Here is a 26039-nt window from a genome sequence, read left to right on the forward strand (position 1 = left end):
GCTTCATGTATCTATCTATCCATCCATCCATCCATGCAACTATATGTCATTCACTTCCCCTCCCTCTTCCTTTCCTTTCCTTTCCTTTCCTTTCCTTTCCTTTCCTTTCCTTTCCTTTCCTTTCCTTTCTTCCATGTAGATTCCATACAGCTCTGAACCCTTAAGGCAAACCAAATACAAGTGGTCCTCGCTTAATGGCCTGTTGCTTAGCAAGTGTTCTAATTTACGACTGACCTCCCCAGAGCTACTTGACCTGTTTTTGGAGTTTTGACAGCCATACACACACACACACACACACACACACACACACACACACACGACCAGTTACAACATCCCACACAGTCACGTGACTGAGGTTTCCTATGTTTTTTTTCCCAGTTTCCAACAATTCCTTCTGGTATCTGGTTAAAAATGCCCATTGGGGAACATGAGCTTGTTTAACAACCACAGTCTTCGCTTAATGATCACAAGGTTCACTTAATGACCATGGTGTTTGCCTAACCCAGGGGTCCAACCTTAAACACTCAAAGAACCATTTTTCTATTTGCTTTTAAACAGGTATTTCCCTCTCTGTGTCTCTTTCTTTGTCCCCCCCCTCATCTCTCTCATCTCTTTTTCTTTCTCCACTTCTCATCTTTCTCTCTCATCTCTCCCTCTCTCTCTCACACACACACCTTTCTTTCTTTCTCCGTTTCTCTTTTTTTTAAAAAAAAACAAATTTTATTAATTTTTGAAGACAAACAAAACATAGGACATAAAAGCATAAAACCTCCTTTCCAAAAATTACTTATAAGTTTTAACAAGGCAAATAAAACATCATTTTTAAGGCATAGTTCCACATTGTCACATTTCCATTTAAGTTTATACAGCATAGTTCCAAATTATCACATTTCCATTTAAACACCTATATATCTTTTCCAAATTTCTCATTATTTCTCCCTTTACTTTTGTTCAATTATATTTCTTTCTATCAAGGTTTTATTAATTCTCAATCAAACATAAACACACAAAATACAAACCATAAAACAGGACATAAAAAGATAAAACCTCCTTAATTATCATTTGTACATGTCTTTTCCAAATTTCTCTCCCTTTAGTTTTATTCCTCCAAGGTTTTATTAATTCACAATCAAACATAGCTAACCAAAACACAAAACATAAAACATAAAACTTCTTTTGAAAAGTGGCTTAGCCCCGGGGTACATCTTTTTTTACAGACCTAAATCAAATTCATGCTCACCTTATATACCATTCATATCTTATTAACCATTCTATATTTTCTATATAACTTCTCCCTTCTTTTCACTCTCTTAATTATATTTTATTTATTTCATCTTATTTCAAAATCATTATGCTTGTATCTTTTGTCCGTTCTTTTCCAATCATCTATTTATCTCTTCTCTTTAGCAAAGAATTTCCCCTGTAATCACTTTTAAAGTGTGACGCCTTTCTATCTTTCCCCTAAAGTAACACTTAAAATAATACATAATTTCCATCCTGATTCTGCTTAGTACATTCTACATGTTGCATTTTAAAATAAAAGAATAATAAACTTATAGTATATTTAAGTATATAATTTCTATTCTAGTTCTAATTCTAATTAATACATTATTTTAGAATAAGATGAAATAGTAAATTTATAATAACATTAAAACAATAACGAATTAAACAATAACTAAGCATTAATCATTTTACAAATTCTCTTTAATATTTTATTAAATATTGAGATCTATCATTATTAAACATTTTAATATTGTGTTAAATCTTATAATATTCCAATAGACTATTTCAAATGCAAATACTACAATGCTATCTTATGTACTCTTGCAGAATCTTTCTTTAATTATACACTATCCTTTATCTCTAAAAAAAATCTTCTTTTTGGCATCTTGTTTCAGACCGTGGCTTTTTTTCCCTTTTTGCCTCCCTTTCTTCTCCAGTCTGGTCTCCCCCTAACCTCCACCTTTTAAACTTCTCCTCTCCGTTGTAATTCTCTTTTCAATTGCTTTCTAACATTGTACCTTTTTTTCACCTTATTTTTCTTTTTCTTGGTTGTTTTATTGAATCTTAAATTCTCATTTTTCCTTCCTCTCTTCCTATTTTCTTTCTTAATTGAACTTTTTTGTCCATTAAAAATGGCTTCTTCCTTTTCTTCTTCTTCTTCTTCTCCTTCTCCTTCCTCAAGTATTTGCTGGTACGTAGAAACCGCCATTTCTAAAAAGTGGAAGACAGCTCCCAAAGAATCATTGCCATTTTGTTCTCCTTCTTTTAATTTTTCATATTCCATTTTTAATTCATCCACAGATAGTGCCATTGTAGATTTTTAAAAACAACCCAGATGTTTTTAATCTTAAAGTAGTTTCCAAATGTCAAAGTTATCAAACAATCCAAACAGACAGAAATTATTTCCTCTTCTTCTCTTTGCAATTTTTCCTCCTGGGGCAAAATCCCAAATATATTTTAAAGCCGTATTACAGTTAATTGCTGGTCTTATAATCTTCAAGGCGTCTCCTCCAACAAATTTTTAAAGATTTTTTTTAGTCCTCTCCTTCCCACTTATAACAAAGAGCTTATTTTTACCTTAAAGAAGCAGGTTTTTCTGTGCTCATTTGCTTTCTCCGTAAGGAAGGGGAGTGAACTTTCCTTCAGCACTTTCGCCGCTGTAACAACTTCTTTTGGAAACAAATGTATCAATCCAAAAGTCAGGTTTCCAGGGTGTTTTAAAAGTAACTTAATGTCCCGGTTCAGCCAAGAAAACTTCTCTTTCTGAAAAACTTCCTCCTGCACAATCTTATCCGGTTGAAGATTCCTTTGTGGTTGCCATTTCTGACAGCCGCTCCACCGCCTCAGGAAAAAGGAGTCTAGCCGGCTGGGGAAGGGGGATGCAATATCCCCAGATCCCTGCCCGGATCTCCTCTGTCTTCCGCTGCCCTTCGAGTAGCGACAACCCCAAATCCAGTTGGATCGGGGGTACCTCAGCGGCGAGCGCAGCAGGGACCCGCAGAGAAGCGGATTCCTGCCGCCGCCGAAGCCTTGCAACCGGAAGTTCTCTTTCTCCGTTTCTCATCGCTCTCTCTCATCTTTCTCCCTCTCCCTCAATCTCTCCCTCCAGCTCTCTCATTTCTCTCCCCCCATTTGTTTCTCTCTTTCCTCTCTCTCATTCTCTCCATTTTCTCATTTCTCTTTCTCTTCCCTTTCCTCTCTCTCATCTCTTGCCTGAGCGCACATACACACAAGCGGAAACTCGCCTGGGCCGGGATGTGCACATACACACAAATGGATACCCTCCTGGGCCGGGATCACGGCAGCGGCAGGGATGGCGACTCCTCTCACTGCCACCACTGCGTGCTCAGGTGATTAGCTGCTCACTGTGCAGGAGAGCCAGAGCTTTTCCCTCCCTGCATTTGGCGGCAGCGGCTGCTCCACCCCATTCCCCCCTCCTAAAGCCTAGCGAGGGAGAAGTTATTTGATATCCCCCTCCCGGGGACCCCAAGGCCAATTGCTGCAGGAGTATCGCTGGGGCATGCCCCTCACTGCCTGTCTCTGCCTATTTGTGGCAGAGCAACTTCTCACTTGCTGGGCGTTAACCAAGGGGAAGCAGTAAAATCAGTTTTTATTCCTTTGCTAAAGCTGCTATTCCCTTCTTCACATGGCTTCGCCCAGCAGCAAGAGGGAAAGGGAGAAGGCAGTGGCATATCTGTGTGCTGCTGCTCCTGCTAGCAGAGCTATGAAAACTGGAAGGGAGCATGTTGGCGCCACCGACAGCAGCCTCAGTGAAATGCTCTCTAATGGTTTCTTTATTCTTTATTATTCCCTGCAATTCACTACAGATTTCATACTCACAAGACCACCTGCTAAGAATTGGGCCATTTTTCTTTAAGGAGCAGTTTTCTGATTTCTCACACACCCCCTCCATCTTTGCAAATGCTATGGATTACAACAAACAAAGGAAAGAAGCAGCAGTGCTGAAAAAGGAGACAAGGTAAAAGGGCGGGAATTTTAAATAGACTAAAGAATTGGGGAGAAGGAACTCTCTCCCTTCAATCTTTCTGACTAATTTATGCTCACTTGCTAACAAGATGGATGAAATACTCCTTTTAAATAGATGCAATTTTGATTTCTACAACTCAGCAATTCTCTGTTTTATTGAAACCTGGCTTAATGCAAAAATTCATGACAACAGCATATATATCCCAGGATTACAGATATTTAAATCAGACAGAATTGAAGGGACATCAGGTAAAGCGAAGTGTGGAGGATTATGTTTATATATCAACAACAGCTGGTCTCAGGATATAACTATAATATATAAATTCTGTGATGAAAACTTAGTCTTTACATATCAATTGCAAGCCATTTTATACTCCATGTGAGTTCTCCTCATTTCTCCTAATAGCTGTGTATGTTTCTCCACAAGCTTGTGTAAACAAGGCATTACAAACTCTAGCTGATCAGATTATGGAGGCTGAAGCCAAATACCCAGATTCCCTTCCCATCATTTTAGGAGATTTCAATCAAGCAAATTTAAGGAAATAGCTCTCCAAATATTTCCAGCATGTCAATTGTCCCACCAGAGGCAAAAATACTTAGGACCACTGCTACACTACAGTAAAAGATGCTTTTAGGTCTTTACCATGAGCAGCTGTGGGACACTCTGATGATTCACCTTGTACCTGCCTATAGACAAGGACTCAAAACCATGAAACCAACAATTAAAGCAGTGAGGACTTGGACTGATGAGGTAAAGCTGAAGCTTCAGGCTTGCCTTGATTGCACTGATTGGATTTTTTTTGAAGATACTTCTGCAGACCTAGATGATCTCACAGATATTGTAACATCATGTCAGCTTCTTTGAAGACCTATGTGTACCAACAAGGAACCTGCAAATATACAGTAACAATAAACCTTGGTTCACAGCTAAACTTAAGTAACTACATCATTCCAAAGAGGAAGCCTACAGAAAAGGTGACAGAATAACAATAGCACTTAGACTTATATACTGCTTTATAGTGCTTTATAGTCCTCTCTAAGCAGTTTACAGACTCAGCATATTTTCCCCAACGCTCTGGGTCATCATTTTACCCACCTGGGAAGGATGGAAGGTGTGAGGGGTAGGCTGCAGGGCGAGGCCATGGCCGACCACCCTTCCCAGCCCTGCTTCTCCAAGGGGGCACCTGGATGTCCTTACCTGGCTGTTCTGCTGCTGCAGCAGTCGGGAGCAGGCCAAGTCAGATGAGGGGGAGGCCGCTGCGCTGTAGGCCCCGGCAAAGGCAGGCAAGTAAGGCTGGGCCACATGGTCGAAGCAAGGAAGCCAAAGAGCAGCTACAGCTATGCTACAGTATAACTCTAAGGCACCAGCCAAGGCGTGCGAGACCAATAAGTAGTGGTGGGGTGGGGCGGGGGTGGGGCCAACCAGAATTTTTACTACCAGTTCGCCCAAACCGGGCCATCCTGGCTGAATTCCACCACTGTTTGAGGGGCTGCCACAAAGAGGAGATCAATCTATTCTTATCCTGCATGTGAGGGCAGGCAAGAAATAATGGATGGAAACTTATCAAGGAGAAAACCAACTTAGAAGTAACGAGAAATTTCCTGACAGTGAGAACAATTAACTAGTGGAATGACTTGCTTCCAGAAGTTCTGGGTACTCCATCAATGGAGATTTTAAAGAAGAGATTGGACAGCCATTTGTTTATTTTTTAAAAATATACTTTATTGATTTTACAATTAAAATAGACCAACAACACATACATAAACGCAAGAGAGAAAAAGAAGACAAGAGAAAAAAAATAGAAACAAAAAGATAGAAAACAGTTAAAAACATTTTCATCTTCAACAGTTTGTGAGACCTCCTTTTTATCCTTATTTTATACCATATACACAATTAATTCTGTATATATCTGTATATCACTACTATGGTTCTATCATATCTTCTTTTGCCTTTTAGTATGAAACCTATCTTTGATCTATCCATTTGTACCAGCAGTTCCAGCTGTCATAATATATTGAAGTGTCTTTATCTTTTAATGCCAAGGTTAATTTGTCCATTTCTGCACAACTTGGAATTTTTTGAATAATCATCTCCTCTGATGGAAGATGAAGCTGTTTCCAACATTGTGCAAAAGCCAATCTGGCCACTGTCAAAATATGTATTTTTATATATTTCACTTTTTTTGGTAGTTCTTTATCAAAGATCCCTAATAGAAAGGACTCTGGTTTAAATTCGATCTGTTCTCTTGTCATTTCCTCCAGCCAATTTCTAATTTTCTGCCAATATTTTTGAGCTTCTGTACAGGGCCACCACATATGGAAGAAAGTCCCCCCCCCCTCTTTTTTTTTTTGCAACTTCAGCAGTTCAGACTCATATTGGGGTGCATCTTTGCTAATCTCGAAGGAGGAAGGTGCCACCTGTAAAATATTTTATAGGCATTTTCTTTGTACGCTACCGATTTTGTGATTTTGTTATTTCTACCCCAGACCTTTTCCCATTCTGTTAAGGTGATACTACACTCTATGTTCCTACTCCAGACTATCATGTTCCCTTTAACAATTTCTTCCTCTAATTCTACCTCTAATAAATAATTATAAAATTTTGTTATATTTTTTTTGCCTGATCCTAATAAAATTTTATCTAATTGCTGGAGTTTATTATTAATTCTAAATTCTTTCTTGTCCTGTTTGTATCTACTTTGAATTTGAAGATATACCCACTTGTTGTGGCTCCGATTCCCGAGCCTGTGCTGTTAGAGGAGGAGGACTTGGAAAATGAGGAGGAGGAACAGGGAATGCCTTCCTCCCCAGGACCTTCCTCTCTGGTAATGCCTTCCTCCCTTACAATGCCTCAGGTTTCATCAGACAACCGAGAGGAACAGCCTGAGATTAATCAGGAGGAAGGCATATCAGAGCAGCCCCTGACAGGGAGTCAAGAGGAAGAATGTTGGCTTGATCCTAGGCAGCATCATAGGGAGAAACGTGAGCAGCAACGTAGGAGTTGTGGGAGGGTCAGAGAGTGAGCTGAGTCATTGAGCCATACCCCACAGGGGATAAAAGTGGGTGTGTTGTCGGCTGGAACTTTGTACGGGACAAAGTTTGATCTTACTTCAGGTTTTCTTTGTGAATGATTTTTGTGGTCTGCCTTGTAATTTTCTGTAAGTAGCTTTTTACTTGTTATCAGTTCGGACTTGGCAGGCAGAGCATGTTGGAATGCCAAGGACATTATCGGTTCCAAAGAATTAAGTCTGTGAAGTCCGAGCCAGCCTGCGTTTGTTTGCCTGTGTTTGTGTGAGTTTGTACTCTTTCATCTTTTGGAAAGAAGAAAGGTGGAACAGAACATTTTTGTCCCGTACCCGACTTAAACTATCTTTTACCTAAAATGGACCACCAGCAGCAGTTTCAACAACAGCTGAAAGATGAAAATCAAACTCTACAACAGCAAGTGGCTCAATTAACAGCCCAACTTGCTTTGCTGCAGGCTCATGCAGCTCCTCCTCCCCCTCCCCGTCAGAAATGCCCGGTGGCTGTGCCAGGTAAGTTTTCTGGGCAGCCTGAGATGTTCCTGGCTTTCATGGGACAGTGCCAGTTATTTATGGCTATGAGGCCAGAGGATTTCCCAGATGACCAGGCTCGGGTGGGGTTTGTGATAAGCCTCCTTTCTGGCTCAGCCGCCAGATGGGCCACATCTTTGTTGCTCAAGAACAGCCCGTTATTAACTGATTACCAGAGTTTTTGGCAACACATGCGACACATGTATGAAGACCCCATACAAGTGCAGACGGCAGCCAGGTGTCTTAAGGATCTTCGACAAGGGAAGCGCACCTTGCAAGAATTTATTTCTGAATTTCGGCTTTTATGCCTGGACTCCAACTGGAATGACGCAGCATTAATGGACGCCTTCCAGGATGGCCTGTCAGATGAGCTGCAGGATGAGTTAGTTCAAGTGGAACCGGCCCCGACCCTCTGGTGGTGCAATGCTTGTGCATCAATGCACGTCTCCAATGGCAAAAGAACCGTCGCACCGTCTAGGAGCAGCCATCCGCATCTGTACAAGAGCGCCCTGTGCTAACAGCGCCCCGGGTCACCCAATGTGTCGTGGACATGGCCGAGGAACCAATGGAGTTAGGAGCGGTCAGACCTCGCCTGACGGCTCAGGAGCGAACGCGGAGACGCCAAGGGGGTTTGTGCTTGTATTGTGGGGGGGCAGGACATTTCGCTATTTCTTGTCCTCTAAAGCGAAGTGGGGCACTCAAGCCTGTGCCTGAATCTCGGCGTGATCAGTCGGGAAACAAGGCAGGCCCGACCTGGGGGGGGAACCCTAGGCTGGGCACGTATCAAACACCCGCCTGAATTAGCGGAGGTTGATTCTGGGCCCCCTCGGTATCTGATTTTGGACACTCGGGTTTTCTTGGCTAACCAGTCGAAAGGGATTCCAGCGAACGCGCTGGTGGACTCAGGGGCCACGACTAACTTTATGGACCAGGCCTTTGTGGCCCATTTTGATGTTCCCTTGGTTCCGGTAGAACCTCCGATGAGGGTCGAGACTATTAATGGGTGGGAACTTATTGCAGGACCCCCTTCCTCCACGGACGGTGCTGCCAGCAGAATCCTTGGCCGCAGTCCAGGAACCGGTGGACTTACGGACTCAGGTGCGAGAGGCGCAGTGCCTAGATGCTTGGTCGCAGCAGAGGATGGGGGAGATTGGACCCGAATCCCCATGGACTTTGGAGGAGGGCTTACTTAAGCATCAGGGCCGGTTGTACGTACCCACAGGGCCGCTTCGAGCCCTTATTATGACTCAGTGCAGCCAGCCATTTTGGGTTTTTTAAGACCCTCCATCTTGTAACACGGACTTTTTGGTGGCCTCAAGTACGGCATGATGTCCACGCCTATGTCACGTCCTGTGTACCGTGCAGGCAAGTGAAAGACGGGTGCGCCTCCTGGTCTCCTCCAACCTCTGCCGACTCCAGAAAGACCATGGGGAGCAATTTCCATGGACTTCTTGACTCATTTACCATCATCCTCAGGATTTACGACTGTGCTTGTGGTGGTCGACATGTTTGTCGACCACCACTGCCTGTTTATTCTTGCAGCATGTTTTTCATCTCCATGGTCTGCCAGACAGGGTAGTTTCTGACCGCGGTGTACAATTTACAGCCCAATTTTGGAAAAGCCTGATGACCGCGTTACAGGTGCAGGTGTGCTTGTCGTTGGCGCACCATCCAAAAAACTGATGGTGGGACGGAGAAGGTCATTGGCATTCTCAAGCAATCTTTGCGTTGTTTTGTAAACCAACGGCAGAACAACTGGGTTGATTATCGCCCTCTGGCGGAGTTTGCATTCAACAACTCCCAGCACACCTCCACCCAAATGACACAATTTTATGCTAATGTGGGGTACCATCCGCGGTTCTTTCCGTTGACTATTAGATTCCCCTGTTACCGAGACTCAGGAATTCCTTTCGGAACTACACTCAGTTCAGCAGTTAGTTCGGCAGCAACTGATATGGGCCAAGGAAGTTTACAAGCGGTTCGCAGATCGCTCTCGACGGGCAACGCCTCCGCTGGCTGTAGGAGACTGTGTGTGGTTATCCACAAAACATCTTCAGGTTGACCGCCCGATAAAGAAGCTGGACCATCGGTTCATCAGCCCATTTCCCATCGAGGCGGTCATCAACCCCGTAGCCTATCGACTGACTCTACCACGCTCCATGCAAATTCATCCAGTCTTCCACCATTCCCTTTGGGTCCCTGACGCCCCTTCGTGTGATCTCCAACATCCTGCAGCTGATGAAGATGACGGTGAAGATGACGCCGTAGACGGCAACGTGGTCAGCATTAGGGATTCCCGCTGGCTGAAAGGGCAGTTCCAATATTTGATCGAGAGGCAGGGGGATGGGCCAGAGGCCCTTTCCTGGGTGGATGCTTCCACAATCCACGCTGGATGTTCCATGACCATTTCCCCTTGAGACCACATCCTGACCGTCAGACTCGGGGGAAGGGCCCTGCGGTGAGGGCTACTGTTGTGGCTCTGATTCCCAAGCCTGTGCTGTTCGAGGAAGAGGACTCGGAAGATGAGGAGGAGGAACAGGGAATGCCTTCCTCCCCAGGACCTTCCTCTCTGGCAATGCCTTCCTCCCTGATAATGCCTGCCTGCCTGTGTTTGTGTGAGTTTGTACTCTTTCATCTTTTGAAAAGAAGAAAGGTGAGACAGAACACCCACTGATCAATTTTTAATCTCTGATCTTGAAGATCTTGTCACGATTTCAGATTTCCTTGCATATCCAATAGGTCCTTAAATTTAATCATTTTAGTAATATCCAAATTATATAGGTGGATCATTGCCTCCATTGTTGAGATACAGATTGGTATCTTTAAGTAGTGTTTTTTCCGTATTTTCTTCCAATTAGTCAATAATGAATCTCTGATTACCGTATTTTCTGGACTATAGAGCGCATCGGAATATAAGCCGCACCCACTAAATTTTAAAAGAAAAAAATATTTTTACATATATTAGCCGCACCAGACTATAAGCCGCAGAAAAATACGTTGTGAAATGAGATATTTACACAGTTTTTGTAAATGTTTATTTACATACCTTGTTTCCAAACGGTGCCTGTAACACGGCAGTAAAACGGCTGAACAAACAAAACAGAAAAGTCATTAATGTTTTTTTTCATCCTCCTCCTGTGCACTGAAACCACTGAAGTTGTCTTCTTCAGTGTTGGAGTTGAAGAGCCTCAGAACATCTCCATCACACACCTTTTCAGTCTCTCTGTCGGTGTCGATCTCAATGTTACTTTCATCTTGAGGCACAGTTACCGATGAAATTGTGTTGTTCTCTCCACGCAGTAGTCCAGCCTTTCAAAACCCCTTGGTGATCGTGGATTCTTGCACACTGCTCCACGCTGTTAGGATCCACTAGCAGACCTCAGAAAAGAATGCTCTTTGCATGCGGCCAGTTTTTGTGAATGATTTTTTGCCACTGGTCATCCAAGCCTCCCGCTCACCTCGGAGTGCCACTTTAAATGCACGATTCACACTGATGTCGAGTGGCTTCAAAAACTTAGTTGTACCTCCAGGAATCACAGCTGGAATAGTTTGTTCTCTTGATGGCTGCTTTCACAGAATCTGTTATATGGGCCCTCATACTGTCCAAAACAAGCAATGATTTTTTCCGGTGAAAAAATCCTCCCGGGCAATTACTGTAGCACTCCGTCAGCCATTCAGTCATTAGGTTTTCTATCATCCACCCTTTTTTGTTAACTTTAACGACTATGCCTTTCGGGAGTTTTTCTTTTGGCATAGTCATCCGCTTAAAAATCAACATCAGTGGAAGCTTCTGTCTGGATGCGGTGCAGCTCAAAACACACATGAAATGCGTTCTCTCGTGGCCAGTTGTTTTCACCATAATGGATGATGCTCCTGTCTTGTTAACAGTTCTAGTTAAGAGGCAGGTCAAATGTTAAAGGTACTTCATCCATATTTATGATGTCATCTGGTCCGATGGAATTCTCGGCTAGTTTTGTTTCAATAAATTTGTGGAAGTTTGCAACTTTTTCGTAATCAAAAGGGAGTTGCTCAGAGACAGTCGTCCGCACCCTGATGGACAGATCTTTTTGTCTCATAAATCTACAACACCATGACGGTCCACCTTTAAAATCTTCAATACCCATTTCGCTGGCGATTGTTTTAGCTTTCAGTCGGATCTGCACGGTGGATACACCTCTGCCATCTGCTCTCTGTGTGTTCACCCAGTCCTCAAAAACATTTTCAAGTTTAGGCCATCTGCTTTTATGACCTCTGAAAGCCTTTGTTGTCCTTTGGCATTGAATCAGTTCTTCACGCTGCTGTCTCCAACGTCTCACCATTGATTCATTAACGCCAAACTTACGTGCAGCAGCTCTATTTCCTTCCTGGATAGACAGATCAATTGCTTTCAACTTAAAAGCTGCTTTTCTTCGTGGACTTTCCATGATGATATGCTTTTCTTCGTGGACTTTCCATGATGAGGGTGTGAAAAATATTTTGCGTTCATGCGTGTCATGCTGCTTGCGTTGAGCGCGCCAAAAACTACTGGTAGCATCTTCTTCTTTGCATTGTCTGTGTCTGTCACATTTTTGCGCTCCCTGATGGCAGTTAGCGAAGAAAAATCTATAGATAAGCCACATTGTTGTACAAGCCGCAGTATTCAAAGCGTGGGGAAAAAGTAGCGGCTTATAGTCCGGAAAATACGGTAGGTGTCTGGGAAAATATTTCTGGCTAGTTTTCCCAATATCCCATAAAAAAGCATGCCATTCCCTCTGTAAGTCATGGCCTTCTAAGAATAAGATTCTCTTATTAGTTAAATTCACCCATTCCTTCACCCATACTAAAGACGCTGCACTATAATACAACTCCTAATTTGGAAGTGCCAACCCTCCCCTGCTCTTCATATCCTGCATTGCCTTTAAGTTTATTCTAGGTTTTTTTCCCTTGTCAGATGAATTTTGCAGTTATTTTATTAAGTTCTTCAAAAAACTTTTTGTGTACTTTGATTGGAATCGTCTGAAATATATAGAGGAATTTTGGAAGAATATTCATTTTAATAGCAGCAATCCTGCCTAATAATGAAAGTTGCAGCTTGCCCCATGTTTCTAAATCCTTCTTTACCCGTTGCATCAATTTATCATAATTATTTTCCTTAAGTGTCTTACAATGTGCTGTCAACCAATGTGCTGTCAATGTGCTGTCCTAAGTATTTAACTTTCTTTATCACTTGTATTCCCATAACTTCTTCTAGTTCTAATTTCTGTTTTTCTGTTAAATTTTTGGTCATTAATTTTGTTTTCTTCCTATTAATTTTTACTCCTGCTACTGCTCCAAATTGTTCTAATTCATTCATCAATTTTTGTCCTCTTTCTATTGGTTCTTCAATAAAAAAAATTATATCATCCACAAACGCTTGTAACTTATATTCTTCTTTCTTAACCTTTAATCCTTTTATGTCTGGGTTCTGTCTAATTCGCGTTAATAATGCTTCTAGTGATAATATGAAGAGCAGGGGGTGAGAGTGGGTAGCCCTGTCTGACTCCTTTTTCTATTTTTATTGGGCAGGTATATTCCCTGTTTATTATAATATTTGCTTGTTGTGTATCATAAATGATTGTTATAATATTTTCAAATTTGGTGCCTAAATTCATGTTATAAATTTTTTGGATTAAAAATTGCCAATTTAAATTATCGAAGGCCTTCTCTGCATCTAAAAACATAAGTGCAATTTGTTTTTCAGGATGGGCTTCATAAAATTCTAAAACATTTAATACTATTCTTAAATTATTCCTGATTTGTCTGGTCGGGAGAAATCCATTTTGGTCTTCATATATATGTTCATTTAACATTCTTTTTAGTCTACTTGCTATAATAGAAGTAATTATTTTGTAATCAGTATTTAGCAAAGAAATCGGCCTATACTTTTGTATATATCGGGGGTCTGAATCCTCCTTCGGGATCAGCGAAATCAATGCCCCCCTCCATGAATCCGGTATCCTGGCTGCCAATAAGACGTCATTAAAAGCTTCCACCATAAGAGGTCCTATTTGTTCTGCTATTGCCTTGTACAGCTCTTCTGGGATCCCATCTGGTCCTGGGGATTTGTTCTTTTTCTAGTTCTCTATTGCTGATTTCAATTCGAACCAAATAATGTCTTTATTTAATAATTCTTCCATTTCTTCCCCAATTGCTTTATCCTTCATTTCATCTAAATAGTTTCTTATCCTATCTTCTTCCTTTTTATATAACTCTTCAAAATACTTATGGGCAATTTCTTTTTTCTGTTCTATCCCTTGTTGTATATCCCCCTTTCCATCTATTAGCTGATAAATCAATCTTTTTTCTTTCCTTTTTTAAAGTCTATATGATAGCCATCTCTCTGGCTTATTGGAATGCTCAAAATAAGCTTGTCTAGTTGTATTCAGATTTATAATCATTCTTTCTTGTTCAATTAAATTCAATTTATGTTTAGTTATTGTTATCTGATTTTGCAATTTTGAATCCTTTGGGGTACTCTGTAATTGAGTTTCTAATTCCTTAATTTTTTGTTGTAATTTGTTTTGCTGAGTGTATTTTTCTTTGTTCCTTATTACTGCCTTCATTGTATCCCAAATGTTTTGTTTCGTAGTTGCTCCATTATCATTTTCCTTTAAAAAATAGTTTAATTCCTCCTTGAGTTTGTGAGTATAATCTTTTTCTCTGAGTATTTAACGTCCATCTTTTCTTGGGTTTTTCCCTACCCTTCCATATTATCTGAATTGGATTGTGATCTGCCCATACATTGGGTAGAATTTCAATCCCTTTTATCTCATTTGCTATTTCCCCAATCATCCATGCCATATCAATTTGTGTCCATATTTGATGAGGATTTGAATAAAATGTAAATTGTTTTTTCTCAGGATGTAATCTTCTCCATATATCAATCAAATTTAACTCCTTCATCATTTCCATGCATATTTTGGGAAGCTCTCTTTTTTCCCCTTTGTTCCTTCCCCCATTACTGTGGTCTTTTTGATAATCAGCAATAGAATTAAAGTCTCCTATGATACAAATATTTCTTTTTTCCAATCCTACTATTTTTCCATAAAGATGCTTAAAAAACTCTCTTTGATCTCCATTCGGGGCGTAGATTACCACTAAGAGAATTGGATGGCATTAATCCAGATCTGCAAAACCAGAGTTCTTCCCTCAGAATCTGACCATATTAAATCTGCTTTCATATCCTCTTTAACATATTTAACATCTTTAACATATACTGCAATCTCTTTCTTTTTCCATGCGTCTGCTGGTGCGGTGAATAGCTTCCCTAATTTCGGGCATTCTAAGTATTTGTCATCTGATTTCTTTATATGAGTTTCTTGTAGACATACTATATCAGCATTTTGATTGATTAATTTGGATATTATCTTTTTCCTTTTTATCGTCGAGTTTAAACCATTTATATTAATTGATAGTATTTTCTTTTCTTCTTCCATTTAATTAGTTCTGTTTCGCTCTTTGTCTTGTAACGGCTTCATTCTCTCCTTGTGCCTGAAGATGTGTCCCACTTTTTTCTCTCTCCTGTTGTAATTGAGTATTTCCTTGATTTCCTAAAGTTCCATCTCTGTTCTTATGATAGCCTTGATCTTCCTGGGAGTTCGTTTCCAGTTCATCCTTACTGCTCTGGTCTTATGAACGGCCTACCAACCGTTCATAAAATTCCTGGGCCTTTTCCATGGAGTCTATTTTGAATTTCCTCTCTTCCCAAGAAACTAACATCCCCTCTGGGATTAGCCATTTAAATACGATTCTTTTCTGATTTAGGTAAGCTGCTAAGAATTTATAATCTCATCTTTGTTCTCTTACTCTTGTTGGTATTTGTTTGAGAACCAAGACTTCTTTGCCTTTATATGTGATTGATTCATCTTTTGATATCCTATATATGATATCCCGGACACTCCTTCTCGCAAATCGTATATGGACTTCTCTTGGGCATTTGTGGCGTCTCGCATAATTAGTGCTAACCCTGTAAACTTCACCAAACTCCCTCAAGATGTCATCTTTATCCTTTTCCAATAGTCCAGTCAATATTCCTGCCATTAGTTGTTCCAAGTCTTCTTCTTTTGATTCCACTATATTTTGGAATCTCAAGTATGTAGCAGCCTTATCCATCTCTAGGTAGACCAGTGAGTCCTCCATTTCTTTACTCACATTCTTTAATTCTTCATCTACCCTTTCTAATTTCCTTTCAGTTCATTCTGTCCTTTTCTCTACCTCTTTTATTGTTGCTTCATTTTTCTCCAAGGCCTGCTGTAATAATCCAACTTTGTCCTCTACTTTGGAGATATCCGCTTTCATTTCTGATTTTAATTTCCCCATCTCCTCTTTTAATTCATTTATATCTGCTCTCGTCTCATTATGGTTTTTCATCATTGTTTCTTGCAGCTTCATCATCGATTCCTGTAAGGTAAGCAAGATTGATTGGATATTGGCATTCGAGATGTTAGCTTGTTTCTCCACTGGTAATATTTCTTCAATGGTTTTTTGTGCCATGGGCGAAGCTGTTGCTGACATGGTTGTTAACGTCGGGGTGACCTTTCTTCCAGTTTTCAGAGTTGTAGTTGTTGTGGAAGTCATTTCTTTTAAGATTTGTTTCTGTTGTTTTAATATATTAATTATATTATCCCAAATTAACATTCAGTAATAGAATCTCTATATTAGGATTGACCGGTATCTATCTGCTGGATAGCTGTACTCTTTGCCAATTACTGGAGTATAAGTTCTTATAAATAAAAATATTATCACTGTATTATTTTAAATCCAAATTCTAAATCACATATATAATTTTGTAAGGCCTCAATGCTCAGCCTCTATACATAACTTCACGTAACAGGAAAAGTATATAAATATTATATCCAAGTCCAACTATATTTAAATATTATAAATATATGTATTATCTAATCTTATTTTAAATATTCTTAAACACAAACAGTATTACATTCATCTGCAAGTGGATTAATTATTTAGAGATCGCACAATGAATTGTAATATTAATATATAAAATCCTTTATAGTTATTAGTTAAATAATACTTAATGTTCTTACTATTTTCCTATATATCTAATCAAAGTATAACTATTACTATTATTAATAAATCAATTAAATCAGTTAATTCAATCATTGAACAATCAATTACAACAATCAATTTTCCTTTCCCAGTATGCATATTTATAAACATTATAAAGAGAGATTGAAAAAGGAGAAATAGTTCATCATAGCGTTGGAGGGTGGGGAAATGAAGAAAAATGAGCAGATGTATACAGGAAAAAGGGAGTAAAGAAGGGGAAAAAAGAGATTTAAAGTAAGTTTTTAGCTTTCCGTCTCTAAGTTTTAAGAGCTTACACTCCAAACACACCGGAAGTAGGGAGGTAAGAAATGCTGAGTAGTGACTGTAATTACATGTTATCTCCACACATTCGGAAGCTTCCACTTTTACTTTTCATCTTAGAGTACCTAAGTTCAATTTTCCTGATTTTCTTCAGATGCAACCACCTCCTCAGTTAAATCAGTATACTCCCTGAAGGGCAATTAAGTGGTTTACATCAGTTATATTGTTACAATAACTTCTGGATTTCTAAGTATCGCCTGTGGCGCCGCACTGTCTCTATTCCGCCGTCTCCGATCCCGTCTCCGATTTAATAAAGTCTTTCAGCAGAAAAATCGAATAAAATAGTCCAAATCCCCCACACCTTCCAGTCACCTTCCAGCTGCTAGATTCCCTTCTATTAATATCGATGTGGTATATCTCCCGACCTCGTAAGCTTCCCTTTTTACTCGTTATTGTCCTCTATCTCTCTTCTGTCTGCCAAGCCCCTTCACTTTCACTTGCCTCGCATCCGCTTTTTGGCCGCTTCCTTTTAGGGCTCCAGACAGACACTTGTAGCAGCCTTATGAAAGTCTATAGCATTCCAATCCTCCTCTCCGCCGCTAATTTTCTCTGTCACACTCTTCACCAATGATCCCACAACCTGTCACTCACTTGCTTCTTTACATCGGTGGCAGTCCGGACTTCGGAGCCGCCATTGATAGACAGCTATTTCTTGCTTGTTGGGCTCTGGAGGGCTTCTCTTTGCTGCAGGGGGGTTGCCTTCCCCACACTGCAGCTCGAGCCTCCCCCACACCGGCACGAATCTCTCCGGGACTCAGGCACCCTCAAAGGATCACACCAACCACAAAAAGAGATTAACCACAGATGGGCTTCTGCACCTCTGTTTGTCCTTGTCTTACCACCGGAAGTTCCAAGCAAAGCCGGACAGCCATTTGTTTTAAATGGTAGTTTCCTGCATGAGGAGGTGGTTAGACTTCCAAGGTTCTTTCCAACTATGTTATCTGTGTTCTGTGCCTTCTTCACAATACAATCAATTATGTTACAGATCAGTGGTCGCTAACCGGTGGGCTGCGACCCACTGGTGGGCCTTGAGAAAAGTTTGGTGGGCCGCAGAGAAATCTCAACCCCAACAAAGCAATTAATCCAGGTTGTGTAGAAACACAAGGCTGTACCGCCCACATAGCCCGCCAGAATCCTCCCCACCCACTCACTCCTTACCCGGTAAACTTGCCTGCTAAATTGCTATTTTTCCTTTTTTCTTTTTCTGACCATCATCTGTTCTGCTGTGCCAGGAGATTTAGATTAGCTAGGAAGCAGGAAATGATTGGATTTCTTGCTTTCTACCTAGTCTTTAGATCTTTGGCTCAGCACAGCTGAACCTTCCTTAGGACCGAACGTTTGCTTGCAAGCAAATTCAGTGCAGACTCACGGCAAGCAAATTTGAGAGACTGAGCTAGCCGATGGCAGACAAATAGATCACTGAAAGATTCTGTCAGCAACTCAATCTGCCTGCTTTGCCTGATTTTGGGTAAAAGTTGCTCTTTTTTTTATAAAAAAATCAATATTTACATGCATGGTTTGTTAGTTAATTTTGTGAGTTTGCTTGCTAGCAAATTTTATGTGACAGACTGAGCTAGCCAATGGCGGATAGATAGATCTCTGAATGAATCTGTGATTCTGTGAGCAACTCAATCTGCCTGCTTTGCCTGATTTTGGGTAAAAGTTGCTCTTTTTTATAAAAAAAATCAATATTTATATAAATATTTATAATATTTACATACAAGCTCTGCCCAGCCAGTCACATGACCACCAAGCCACACCCACAAATTAGGCCATGCCCACAGAACCAGTTAGTGGTCCCTGGGATCTAAAAGTATGAGTTTGGTGGTCCCTGAGGTCCAAAAGGTTGGCAACCCCTGCTACAGATGTATTCATGGAAAGGGAAACAAAACATTATCAACGATTAGAATATCAACAGAATGCAACCTGAATGTAGAATCTAGTGCTTGATATATAGTTAACCTCTTATGACTTCATTTTCAAATCAACTATCAAAGAGTTCATGTATCTCACCTGTCCAGCCAGTATATGCAGAGCAGTCATGAGGATCTGCTGTTTTTAATCCTTCTTCCATTTGCTGCAATAAGTCTTTAATTTTAGTTGTAATTTTCTTATTAAAATATGAGCTGATCTGCAAAAAAAAAAAAAGGCTAGAAATTTTTAAGACTTATGCGCACAGAAAAAGGTCTGATTCAGGTAACAAATTAAAGCTTCGTGAATAAAACATGCAAATCTTAAGCAATAAATCATATTTACATAATAACATTTAGGCAATAAATCACATTACACATGTAATATGTAAGCATTGGAGCGGTTATAAAAAGTTTAGGGACTGAAATATTTTAACCCTCAAAAATTTCTGCTTTGGATGGAATGGTTTACCTGAATTGTTCCAATCTTACTGGAAATATTCCATTTTGAAATGCAGCATTTTGACTACAAAACAGAAACCACACTACATTCCAGCATGTCCCAAAATTTTGGAACACATTTTGTTTGTTCATTTTGATCCTGAACTGTTTTACATCTTCCTAATTCACACAAAGATCAGAGCCAAATCAGTAAAACTACATTATGGTTTAACATTATGTATGAGCTCAGCCAGCATGCTCGTTTAGCACTCAAACGAGTATGAGAGACCCAGCAACTTTGATAATGACTTTAATTACTTTGGCCAAGGAAAACTTTCAACAACTTCTCTGTCTCTGCTTCAAACAGAAAAATAAATGGCACCCATATATATTAGTTTCTTGCTATGCTTTCAGTAGGATTTCATTTCAATTTCCTTTGTTTTTCAACTTCTCTTTGAAATAATAATTTTGTAATTTAGCCTTAACAATGGATTGCATCCAACCATTTGTTCATAACTAGATGGGGAGGAAGAAGACAAGAAGTCTACAGGTATTTATGTTGCTAAGTGAGACATTTGCTAAGTGTGTTTTGCCCCATTTTACAATCTTTCTTGCCACAGTTGTTAAGTGAATCATTGCAGTTATTAAGTTAGTAACATAGTTGTTAAGTAAATCTGGTTTCCCATTGATTTTGCTTGTCAGAAGATTGGGCTTGCATGCCTTCTTGTGGTATGGGAAAAATAAAATACATGGTTACTTTCAAAGGCATTGTATTAGGAATGCATTTTTGCTAGTATGTGAGAAAGTGAGAGAACAACACTATTTGAGGATACCAGTTTGGCTTTCAATAATGGAAGCACTGGTTCACCCAAATGTCATTAACATAGAAAATATTGTCAGATATAAAGATATTTTGAATGAGAAGAGGGAACTCAAAAATAAACAAGAATTGACACAGTATTTGCAAGTGCAGATACATTCTAGATACCAGAAAGATGCAAAACTATATGATTTTTATAAAGAATTAACAGAGAAATTGATAAAAAATGTACATCTACCTATTATACATTAAATTGGAAGATGAAAAGTAAAAGAAACAATGATAGTATGGGCAAAAAACTTTGGTTATACAATTGAATTAGATAAATGGCAAAAATTGTGGGACAGGAACTATAAATTAACAATGTCAACTGCACACAAAGAAAATTTTTATGTTTTATTTTGCACCAGTGCAGTTGGCAAAAATGTTCAAAGATAAGTCGGCTAAATGGTGGAAGTGCCACCAGATACCTGAGTCTTATTATCATATGTGGTGGGCTTGCCCAAAAGCAAAAAAGTACTGGACAAAAATACATATGTGGTTGGAAAAAATAATAAAGCAGCATATTGATTTAAAGCCAGAAATATTTCTATTGGGGATTCTACCTGGAAAATAGTAAGGAAAATGTATATTTAGTTATTCATACATTAATTGCTGCTAGAATTGTACTTGCACAAAGCTGGAAGAGTGAAGAGATACCTACAGATGAGAATGTGATTAGGAAAATATTAGAATATGCAGAAATGAACACACCAACACTTGCAATTAAGAAAGAGCAAACTGAATATTATATGACATGGGATTTATTTTATCAATGGTTAAACAACAAAAATGGAAATTAGAAACAGGTAAACAAAATAAAGAAGATAAGTTAAAAGAGATAAGCAAATGCTATGATTAGTATTTTGAATATTACTATTTTAATATTGTAGAATAAATATGTGGAATATTACTTTTAATATTGTAGAATTAATGTCAATGTAATTAATGATGTTGCAAACTTTTATTACTGTTTAACAAAGATACTTGTACCCAGACAACACACTGTTCAACTGAAGATGGAATTATTGTATTAGAAATAAAAAACATTAATTAAAAAAAGAAGATTGCAAAAGCTGTCACTTCACTACAGGACATATGCAACTGTTGTAAATATGAACCAGTTCTCAAGCATCCAAATTTTGATCATGTGACCATGGGGATGGTGTAATGGTCATAAGTGTGAAAATGATCATAAATCACTTATTTCATTGCCATTATAACTGAACTTTCACTAAATGAATAGTTGTAAGTCAAGGACTACCTGTACTGTGATGATATCTTTTTGTGGCTAGTAAACCTGGTAATGGTGGCTGTTCTTTCTTAGTTTGCAACAATGTATGTTAGTAGTTTAAAGATATATGCTCTTCACAACTCAATAAAACAGGAATATCAGTAGGAATTGACGCAACCTAACAGTAGTGCCCAAGATAAGCTATGCGAACATATTAAGATTTAGGTTTGTATTATAAAATATCCATCATTATTTGGGCTCCATAGTCAATGTAATATTTTTACAGTCCAGCAAATCATTCAACTTTACTGAATTGAATTTCAGCTACAGGAATCTGAAAATAATGGGCTGAAACTAGCCAATCCATCACACAATATTTTGAAGGGATGATTTATTCATCTAATAAAGAGAAAATAGTCATCTGTGTCCATAAGATTTCCAAGAAGATATGATTTTTTTACAAGAAGTCTAGTATTTTGTGGAGAACTAGCCAACATTTGACAATATTACAATTATGGACCACTGGTGAATAGTTTCTTTCTAAGCAGTAGATTAGCAATTTTTGTTACATCGAAAGAAACAATTTTCAAATCTATTTATTTTCCTGCTTCTAGTTATTCTCTAGAAAGAAATCTTTTAATTAATAATGTGTGATTCTGTAGATTGTCCTGGATTTCTTAGTGGTTTTTCATACCATTAGCCATGATATCATTCTAAGTAAATATACTGAGGAGGAGTATCTGCCATCATCAGGCTTCTGTATTGTGTTCGTCTCACATCATATTTATATATATAAAATGTATATGTATATGTATATGGTGTATTTAACTCCAAACATTTAAATGTTCAGCTTAACAGTTCAAGCAAAAAGGGCCATGCCCCGTAAGGTTTCAGTTTGTAAAAATGGTCTTTTTTGGATCATAATAGGTGATTTACCAAAGCGGTAACTTTAAGTCTTCAGTACGAATAAAAAGTATGACCAATCTCAAGTGTATGTTAAATAACTAAACATCACTAGAACATCTGAAGTTGTCCCAATTAACTATTTTCTCCAGCTAAGTAATGTTTGCCATTAATTATCATTAGTCTTAAACTCACTCCAAAAGAACCAGTTAGAGTCTAAACTAAATCTTAATTATATGGAACATGCTGTTCAAAATACCAGGGTATATATACTCAGTGAATTAATTTTTAATACTCCTGGTTCAACTATGCAAAATCTATTTCAGTCCTCGATGTTGGTTAAAAATATAAAACCTGACAACTCTATAAAACCTGACAACTGAAGCAATTTCTAATTGTGCTCTGCAAAGTATCTGTCATAACTCAATTTATATTTGACAAAATACTTTTGATTTATGATTCAGTGATAATGGTTTTGACATTAGTCAAAATAAACAACAAGCAGCAGTTATTGTGCGTACCATTTGCTTATTAATTTGAATATAGATATTGGTTTGGAGAAAATGTACGCATGAAGAAATGGAAAGCTGGAGATGAGACAGATGGGATATGAGAACAAAAGCAAAACATCCACTTGTAGGTGTAAACTGCAAGTGCTCATGGTAGGAGCTGTAGATTTCAGAGAAGAATGAATTGGGAAGTCTGACATGACAATTTTCTCTTTTTATTATCTATAGTTTATATTTAAAATACATATTTTAAAATATTTAAAATATTCAGATTTTCTTTATCTAAAACCTTTGTCTGCCTTTCTGTACTACATCAAAATAGAACTTTTTCCCTTTCCTTATGGGTAGAAAGTGAAGTTCTATTTTGATGCAATTAGGAAGCAGAAATATTGCAGTTCTGCTCTGCAGAACTTGCAAAGCGAAGTTCACTCACAGGACTGTCTTCAAGTTGGAGAAATCCTTTCTGGGGAACAGCTGGTCTTGCAATCAGCATCATTTTAATTTTTCACAAAAACCCCAGTGGAACTCCAGGGATATTGTTTTTGCTGGAAAGAAAGATATTGCAACTTGGCAGATTTGGCAGCTACCATTACAGTGTCAATCCTGTATCCTGGAAACAATTCAGGATGTAAACATTTCAGATTCATGAACTACCAAGTGACAGCCAGATATCCATATGTGGCAGCCTTCTCTGGAGTTGAAAATGAAAAGCAACAATTATTATGATATAAATGGCATTTTTGGCAAGAACTATAAGGGAATGGGACATGTCATTAATAGTTAGTCACAGAGAATAACACGCAGGTTGACAATCCTTGCCATGCTGAGAAAAATGTTATTATTTAATAACAAAATATTTTAATATTATAGTTAGTCGTGGAAACAGCAGGAAATTAATTTCTGATTTGTTTTTGTTTTTTTGCTTGTATTTTTCTATTCACTCCTAGACAAGTTTGCTTAATATACAAATCCAAGGCACAGGGTGGATGAGCATTGTATTGGTTAATATCCTGCCAAACACTATTAGCTGATTGGATATTGAATTTTGTTGCCATAATCCTGGAAGACTCAGGGAGATATCAAAAGAGAGCTGTAGATTGCTTATTTCAGGTTCAGAACTAGAGAATATGTCAATGGGCAGATAGCCACCCTTCTTGAAAGTATATCCTACAGGAGCCAGTAAGGCTTATTTCTGAGTAGAGATAACAGGGTATAATATGGTTTTCCCTGTCATCTGTTTAAAGATATCAGTCCATTCTATAATTATTCTCCAAAAGCCTCCTTTTGTGTAAGTAATCATTTTATGACTTGTTATATTGAACCGGCTCAAATAAGCAGATTCTATTTTCAGAACATAGAAAAATTGTTCCCAGAAATTGTTACCACAAACCTTAACACTTCCCTGCATTATTAAAGGAAGATTGCTAACCAGGGCATACCAAATTGCACTTCTAATTCATACAGATTCAGTATAATTACATATACTGATTCAATATGTGTCCCATGAATGAAAATCCATAGAAATTAGTTCTGATGCATGGGGTAGACAGACTGGGATTGCCAAGAGATAATTCTCAATAATTGATCAAAGTGCAGCTTTATGCTCCTTTGGAAAATTCATGATAGCTCAAGAAATATCAGGTATTTCTTCACGTCTATTTTTTAAGATACTGGAATGTTAATGGTGACTATCACTTCATATGACAAGTTCCCCAATTTATACTTCCATCATATTTGATTTTAATCCTTAGTTTTTTGTCACCTCATTGCTTACATCCTTAATGCTCCTGTCTCCATTTTCGCACAGCCCTGTAAGGTGGGTTGGGTTGGTAGGAAATGACAGGCCAAACATCACCCAACAGACTTGCATAGGAGTTCCCAGACTGCTTCCTAAAAATCTGATAAACCAGATGAGGCTCACACCGTTCCTCCATTGACATAATAGTAATTTCAGTATATGAAATTGAAAGTGGAGACACAAAAATAACGATTAAGAGAGGGAGGGAATTTCTACATTCAATGAGTATTTGAGAAAGTAATCATCCCATTATATTTTCCACCAGTCTGATAATATGTGAAAGGCAGCTAAACATCACTGACATACTATTTTTTAACAATCATACAAACAAGGACATCCAGTTCCTGGCGTTTGCGGGCTTTGATTAGCTTCAAATTCTTCCACACGCTTTGGGTGTGGGGAAAGGCCTGGAGGCGAAGGAGTGTAGTACTAACGCTAAGGACCTAAAAGAGGGAGCGAGGAGACACAAATGCTAACCGAGAATTTAACGGGGAAAATAAAGATAGAAATCTGCTGTCCATGACGGAACAGCTAGACACCAAAGGACTCCTTTCCTTCAGGACAGACTCCGCCGGGCCTGCATGTAGCTTACCTGGCTGTCGCTCTCGAAGGGGAGGGAGTCTTCTCGTTGGGGCGAAGCCGAACTGCATCGATCGTCTTCCGAATCGTTGGGGGTAGGCAAAGTAGTGCTAGCCGAGGCGGTGCTTCCATGAGGTTGATAATCTGGATAGGGGTTATTGAACGCCCTCTCCTCCATCTCCGCTTCACTTCCCAATTGCACCTTCAGTCGCTTGGACATGCCCTCTCCCATCTCAGCCTGCCCCCTGCCCTCCCACCGTCGAACGGCGAGCCAAGCAGGACAAACTCCCCAGCCAGAGATAATAACAGCAACGCGCTTTAGAGGTCGCAAAACGGCACTGCGATCGGCGCCTAGAAAGACAGCAGCTGTTGCATACCAGCCAAAAATTAAGGGGCGGGGGTTCGGCAGGTGGTGAAGTTATCTCCCAGAGAAGGTTGAGAAATCATCGCCTCATCGCGGAGAGAAAACCAAAGCGGGGTGAAAATCTAAAATCCTTAGCAATTAAGGATTTTAAGCGGTTAACGCGAGTCCTCGTCAGTCTGCAAGATGACAGGACCAATGTGAGACTATTGTTTGTCGTTTTCTCTTCATTCCAGTCTTAAATCCGCCAACTTTCCATGTGTGGGGGCGCATGTATAAATAATATTCGTTCCCACCCCATTCTCGGGTTAAGGGTCAGAGAAACAACACACCCAATGATGGGGCTGTTTCCTGGAAATTTGGCAAGAAAATATAAGAGGACTAGCCCTCCTGCGGCACAACTGGAATGGGCAAACTGGGGAATCCTCTGGGGCTCGAGGGTATCCTCTAATTCCCCATTTCCTATGGATATCCTCCTGTCTCCCTCCTCCGAGAC

At 39.3% G+C, this 26039-nt stretch overlaps 1 protein-coding gene across 1 annotated transcript in view; it reads right to left on the minus strand.

The window, feature by feature from the left end:
* LANCL2 (LanC like glutathione S-transferase 2) overlaps positions 1–25571 on the minus strand; it is a 43280-nt gene extending 17709 nt beyond the window's left edge. The window contains exons 1-2 of the mRNA XM_026682829.2: positions 25196–25571; positions 18963–19080 (exon numbers count right to left, since the gene is read on the minus strand). Coding sequence (XP_026538614.1) covers positions 18963–19080; positions 25196–25414 — 337 coding nt within the window. The 5' untranslated portion in view covers positions 25415–25571. The remainder of the gene's footprint in view (positions 1–18962; positions 19081–25195) is intronic.
* Between the last annotated feature and the right edge of the window lie 468 nt (positions 25572–26039).

This window comes from Notechis scutatus, chromosome Z (assembly GCF_049901735.1).
Source record: "Notechis scutatus isolate UNSWTSFEM ecotype Mainland chromosome Z, rNotScu1.2, whole genome shotgun sequence".
In the NCBI taxonomy this organism is placed as follows: domain Eukaryota; kingdom Metazoa; phylum Chordata; class Lepidosauria; order Squamata; family Elapidae; genus Notechis; species Notechis scutatus.